We start from the raw sequence: 7,480 nt of genomic DNA on the forward strand, positions 1-7,480 counted from the left end.
ATGATACATTTGCGAAAATAATGATAAAATAACGTCATAAAGCAAGTCTCCATTTTACCTCTATGGCTTTTAAATCAATTAAGGCAACAGGCAATGTAATGGGTACTTTGTTAGTTTGATCTACACTTATTGACCTCTTTTTAGTTTCAAACTCTCTTAATAAGTCAATAAAGTCCTCAAGTTCAGTTTTTCTTAATTCTTCCATAACTTTTGGTCCACAAATTCTTTTGAGAAAGCTATGGAAAGCTTCATCTATAGATTTACCACCCCAGGACCACCACTGGCAGGAACAACTTCCTTAAGTGAACCATCTCCATATCTTTGATGTACTGTTATATCAGCTGTGCCACCTGTTCGAAGCATAACATTATTTATATATAATTTAAATTTGGATGTAACGCGATGAAAATCTATCAACATGATCACTTAATTTTAATTTGCCTATATATAACTTCATGTCATTGTTTTGAAGGTGGCACTGCCGATATTACAGTACATCAGAGATATGGAGATGGTTCACTTAAGGAAGTTGTTCCTGCCAGTGGTGGTCCATGGGGTGGTAAATCTATAGATGAAGCTTTCCATAGCTTTCTCAAAAGAATTTGTGGACCCAAAGTAATGGAAGAATTAAGAAAAACTGAACTTGAAGACTTTATTGACCTATTTAGAGAATTTGAAACTAAAAAGAGGTCAATACGTGTAGATCAAACTAACAAAGTAGTCGTTACATTACCTGTTGCTCTAATTGATTTAGTTAAAAGCCATAGAGGTAAAATGGAGACGGCTTTAGAGCAATCACCGTATGGTCAGACAGCTATCTACAGCAAGCAAAAGTTACATATTTCCCCAGATACATTTAGAGATTTATTCAAATCTACAACTGAAGCCTTAATAAAACATATAGAAAGAATGTTTCGTGATGAAAAGTTATCAGATCTAGAAAATCTTATTATGGTGGGAGGATTTTCTGAATGTGAGCTTATACAGCATAGAATGAAAGAAAAATTTGGAAAACATAAAAAGATAATTATTCCTGCAGAGGCAGGTCTTGTTGTCCTTAAAGGAGCAGTTTTATATGGCCACCAACCAAAAGTGATCAGCTCCAGAATACTGCGACGTACCTATGGTATCCAGAGCTTATGGGGTCCTCATATGCAGCCAGAATCACAGAAATCATATCTGGTTGATGTTAATCGATGCAAAGATTTGTTCTTTAAATATGCCAAAGTTGGTGAGCAAGTAGTGTTTGGTCATGAAGTTTCCCAGGTATTCCAAGTTTTCAAACCAAACGAAAAAACCCTAGAGTGCACTATCTATGTATCAACAGACCCTGACCCACGATACGTTACCGATCCAAGCTGTCAGAGACTAGGTAACCTTATTATTCCGCTGCCAGAAATAAGAGCTGGAAAAACTTTAGAGATAGAAGGGACGATGGTATTTGGTGACACTGAACTTTTATTCCGAGCTAGAGACTTACACACCGGACGAGTTGTTGAGACGCAGTTTGATTTGTTATAGAGTGCTGAACTAGAATATCATGTACTAAGGGATTCATTGTACTTTGGTATGCTAACTGTACAATGTATTAATATAGTATATTGTAAGAAATATTTGTCTTACTTACTTGTTATAGACTTTTATCATATAAAACATAGGAATCAAATTCATAAGTGCCATGTGATAACTATATAAAGGTATCTGTAATTCAGCAAGTGGTAAATGTTGTTAAATATTTCCATTTCCCTAAAATTTTGCATGCAGCAATTTTGTATAACAGGTATTAATTGACAATTAAATTATCACACATTAAGTTTATAAGTGGATGCTTACAAATCTTCAAATACTATACTTTACTTTCATTTCTTAAAGGAAAAAAATCATCCTTAAATCATTTATATCAAAAATCATTTGCAAAACAACTTTACTAGCACATTTTCAGACCATCAATCATGGAATTGATACCCTTTAATTTTTAGCCTTATCCATCAAAATATTAGTTGTAGAAAAAAATATTTTATAAGTTATATGTTTTCTCAATTATATCATTTCTGATCTGTATTGATTGAAACAGAGTTAATAAGGATTTTTTTCTAAAAAATGTCTCTTTTTATCATGTCTATATTTTTTAGTCACAGGAGTTAACAATTGCCAAGGTATTTTTATAAATTTGTAGACTTTCATTAATAAAACAGTTCAGAAAGAATAATCTCAGATAGTTTTGTGATCTATTTTTTATCAGTTCAATAAATTCAAAGAAATTTTTAATTGTGCACATATCTAAAGTTGATTAATGTTAACCATTCAATCAATCTAGGGCTGTTACTAAAAGGAAGATGTGTGCAAATTGGATGTGGTGGGTTTTGTATTTAATTTTATATTTATTGATAAAACTTGTAAGTTGTATTTTTATTAAGGAGAACAACACACCTAGCAGCACAACATGATTATAAGACACATCCTTATTTTTTTTCTTTCTGTGATTAACTGCTAAATGAAGAAGAGTAGATTAAATATATCTAATACAATATATTTTTATTTTTGATGCATATGTATCACAAGACAGGATTTTTATCACTTTTGAAGTTGCTTTCATCAAGATCACCACACTCAAAAATTTTGAAATCATATTATTTACATTTCTTCAGTTATTATATCTTGTTGAGTCCCCTTTTGAAAAAAAGTGAGAATAATTTTAGTAGTATTCTAATTTTCTTCGTCTTGTTCTACCTTTTCTTTCTCCTGGATCTAGTTCTCATCAAATGCCACTACTTTTTTATTCTGGCCAGAACAAAAGTAGATACTGATCGTAAAGTTTAGTTCCCAGTTTCTTCTGGTCTAAATAGATGCATGAATCTGACGCCTTACGTTCTTTCTATATGTAGGGAGAGGACTACACATTCTAACATTACAGAACCCTTGCAGAAACTATGAGGGTCTAGACATGACTTCTTATAATGTTAAAGTCTGTTCCTGTCCAACAAACCCTCATTTCCAGTGGCACTTCAAATTTCCTGTCATTGATATAGGATTTAGGTAAATCCCGAAATGTGGTTTGTACTTCTGAACTTAATAATTGGTATAAATCTACTGATGCTCTTTTTTTAATATGAACGAAAAGTAAAAACACAAAAATACTGAACTTCGAGGAAAATTCAAAAAGGAAAGTCCCCCTTCCTGACTTGATACAGGCATTCTCTAATATAGAAAATGGTGGATTAAACCTGGTTTTATAACTAGCTAAACCTCTTACTTGTATGACAGTCGCATAAAATTCCATTACATTGTCAATGATGCATGAACAAAACAAATATACTCAAAGAGTAAAAATGTCAAAAATAGGGGTACAGAAGTCAATATTGAGTTATCATCTTAATCACTTTAAAAACAACAAATGTAACGAAGAAGCATAAAAAGGCATACATCAAATTTAACATACTCATTTTGCTTATCTTATACGACTTTATTTATCTATGTAAAGTCTAACTGTAAAGGATGGAATGTTTTCAGTACTGGTGTAAAATTGCGCATTTGAAATTTGCACAGGTAGACTTAAAATAATTTTTTTCGTTCAAAGTATGACGACATACATAAATGTAGAGTCAGAAATTATTGCCATTGGATGCTATAGGCAAGCAACTTTCATTAAGATTATCCATTCTAAAATTATGTCATTACATTTGTAGTAGTTTAATGTTTAAGCATTTAGTAAATAAAATGTTTGTATCAGTTTCAGCATGTTGTTCTAATACCTACACATATATATCGTAATATAAAGTTATGTTTATTTGATTTATATTATCATTTGTTTTTTTCTGTAGGCCAAGCGTTTCTATTATAAATATTTATAACCACATGTTTAAGTCGTAAGAAAATGCAATGAACCATTAAATATTTGACAGTGATTTGTGATAGATGATGAGAATGATGTATGCTGTTTGATTTTACAATAAAGAACCTCTGGTGTAGAGCATATTTCCTTGTATAGGCCATTTAATGTATTAAAGCATGCCCTTAAATGACAAATTTTACCAATTTGTTAAATTCAAGCCTATTATCTTAAAAATTATAGTAGATTATAGAGTGCACAAACAGACAGTTACATAATGCAAAATATAGGAACAACTGCTGCGAAATAAACTACATAAATAAGGAATTATATTTTTGATAATAGAAGACCTGATTGTTTCATACTTTGTATGCAACTGTATCATGTTATAAAGGATCCATCTGCGATGTCCATTGTGCTTCACTTCATTTTCTTGATTTTTTGTCAGTCATGTTGATAACTATATTAGGTAAATAGAATACTTGCAATGTCTTTATGTCTGTACGGAAAAGTTCCCTGAACCTGACCTCATTATATGCATTATTATTCACGGTTTAGTAATTGTAAATTCTGAATCTCGGATACTTAAACAACTAAGTCAACTACATTTGTTGTATGGATGATTGTAAGGTGTAAACGTCCGACTGGTAGGTTTTATCTAATATTTGACCTTATTTTGCATTGTTCATTGGTCAATATTTATCTTTTGTTGTTTATATCTGTTTTACAGATACTGGAAGCAATATGACCATTAAATTTCATGTTTGGTATGACGTTAGAACTTGTCTAATTCAAGTTTGTTATGGCAAATTCACAACTTCTCGTACAGATGATTCCATGTAATAACTTACAAAGTTGACACAAATATTTGATTTCTTTATTTAATCACCTCCTAATATTTTCTTTATCACCTACAATAATTAGTTATCAAATGTACCAGGATTATAATTTAGTATGTCAGGCGCGTCTACATAAGACTCATCACAGACGTTCAGATCAAATTATTATAAATCCGAACAATTAGAGTTGTAGAGGATTTAGGACCTAAAATTGCAAAATACGACTAAGGTAATCTATTCCTAGAATAAGAAAACCCTTATTTTTACGAAAAAATCAAAGTTTTATAACAGAAAATTTATCAAATAAAGACATTATAATTGATTTTCATGTCAACGACGAAGAGCTGACTACTGGGCTGGTGATACCCTCGGGGAAGAAACGTCCATCAGCAGTGACATCGACCCAGTGGTGTAAATCGTTATCAAGGGTACCAGGATTATAATTTAGTACGCCAGACGCCCGTTTCGTCTTCATAAGACTCATCAGTAACACTCAGATCAAAATAGTTATAAGGCCAAACAAGTACTATTCCTGGGATAAGAAAATCCTTAGTTTTCTCGAAAAATTAAAAGTTTTAACAAGAAATTTATTTAATAAAGACCATATAATAGTAATTGATACTCATGCCCACACCGAAGTGCTGACTACTGGGCTGGTGATACCCTCTGGGTGAAACTTCCCCCAGTAGTGGCATCGAACATTGATCAGTTTAGATAAAACACTTTGGGGAGAAATACAGCGCATCTGCGTCCTGTATAAACACATTTGGATTAGAGAAAATCTTGTTGACACCTTTGGACTAGAAAGACACGTTTGAGGAATTGGACACATTATGGGAGATGCACACGTTTGAGAGTCTGAAATATATATTTTACTTGGATTTATCCTTCCCTTACGAAGGGAGCCAATAAAGAGAGCTGAAGGATTCAGGTGGCATTAAAAAGATTCTGCACGTTCAAGATGAATCGGAACCCATGACCAAAATTTCCCCTTGGATGGTGAGAAAAGTTCAGATGACGGTTCACGGTTGGATCCGTCTGAGATTTTGAAGAAAAGTATCAAGGTATCGTCCAAAAGTAACCAAACACATTGAGAATAATGACACAATCTGTGACAAAGAAAGTGAGACTGCAAGTCGTAAAGAACGTCAGCATCCCAATAAACTTTAAGCTCCCTTTTAGAGAAATGGAACTGGATATGATCAAAGTATTTTGAAAAATAGTTTAGATAAAACTGCATTGATCATTTAAGAAATTGAGTCTTTGTCGGGCAAAAAAATGACACATATCCCTGTCAGGAATATTTCATGCATTTGTTAGTTGATTTTTCTTGGTTGATATTAATAAGGAGCGACAACGCCCTGAATAAATGCTAAACGATTCAAAAAATATTTAGTTTTCAATCATACCCAAAGGTCAAAAGCTATACTGCTGCATATTTTTGACCCGTCATTCATTGATATAATTAGCTATCAAAGGTACCAGATTTATAACGTTATACGACAGACGCGCGATTCGTCTACATAAGACTCATCAGTGACGCTCAGATAAAAAAAGTTTTAAAGCCAAGCATGTACAAAGTTTAAGAGCATTGAGCACCCACATTTCCAAAAAAGTTGTGCCAAATACGACTGAGGTAAATTATTCCTGGGATAAGGAAATTAAAAAAAAATGACCATATATTTGATATTCATGTCAACACCGAAGTGCTGACTACTGGGCTGGTGAAACCCTCCAGTAACCTTGGAGTACGGCAAAAAAGAAACGTCCACTAGCAGTGGCATCGACCCAGTGGTGTAAATAGTTATCAAATGTAACAGGAGTATAATGTAATACACCAGACGCGCGTTTTGTATACATCATTGTGATTATATTTTTGTTTCAATCATCACCATGTAAACTGTTCCAGTCTTAAAAAAAAACTTTTAACCGAAGGTCTGATGAAACTCCTAGTTGTTTTCTCTAGCTGTATATGTATGGAATGAAGTGGAACAGGGAAGTTGCAAAGATATCGTCCAAATTAACCACTAGACTTATACCAAATAGTCTTAGACGACAAGTTTTGAATTTCATTAATTTTGAAAGGTCTTTCATATGGAATGGGATTTTTTTTATGATCCTTGAATACTAGGGCGATCCAAAATGCATCTATCAGATTATCAATAGAAAATCTTATTGCGGACTCGCAGTGCAAATTGATCTTTGGAAATTGATACTCTAAACTAGACAGACAATAATTTTAAAGATAGATCTTTTTACAGATATTTCAAACGGACATAAGCTTACTTCCTGAAAAAGAGTGTTAGCGTTCAAAGTTTGTAGAAGACGATTGAAGAGAACACAACTGAAGTTCTCTTCATTCCTGCTTGGACGGCACAGCCATGATATGCAACATCACTAGACATTTTTATAGACCTGAGCTCTGCTATCCACAAAACAAAATCGCGAATTTTTAGCTCACCTGGAACAAAGGGACAAGTGAGCTTTTCTAATCACTTGGTGTCCATTGTCTGTCTTCCGTCATCCGTCATCCATCTTCAGGTTATACTTGGTAATGATATTATTTATATTATGATTTATTAGTACAGCAGACAATTTTTTAAGGTTACAAAAAGTAAATTTGAAAATTAATCTAACTCCAATCTATTTATCTTAATTTTTCTTTATTTTTAAGTAATTTCTTTGATGAAAAAGAAACAAATTACAAATAAACAAGGTATTATACCTGAACAGTTTCTAAATATGTTATGCTTTGAAAAAAATACAAGTAAATCTTATGTGAAATTTTAATTATAACCTTGATCATGTTGAT

At 32.6% G+C, this 7,480-nt stretch overlaps 1 protein-coding gene across 1 annotated transcript in view; it reads left to right on the forward strand.

Moving 5' to 3' along the window:
• The window catches only part of LOC134697481 (heat shock 70 kDa protein 12A-like), a 73,377-nt gene extending 71,793 nt beyond the window's left edge, over positions 1-1,584 (forward strand). Inside the window, exon 6 of the mRNA XM_063559760.1 lies at positions 473-1,584. Coding sequence (XP_063415830.1) covers positions 473-1,521 — 1,049 coding nt within the window. The 3' untranslated portion in view covers positions 1,522-1,584. The remainder of the gene's footprint in view (positions 1-472) is intronic.
• The last annotated feature ends 5,896 nt before the right edge of the window (positions 1,585-7,480 follow it).

The sequence above is a fragment of the Mytilus trossulus genome, chromosome 14 (assembly GCF_036588685.1).
Source record: "Mytilus trossulus isolate FHL-02 chromosome 14, PNRI_Mtr1.1.1.hap1, whole genome shotgun sequence".
Classification (NCBI taxonomy): domain Eukaryota; kingdom Metazoa; phylum Mollusca; class Bivalvia; order Mytilida; family Mytilidae; genus Mytilus; species Mytilus trossulus.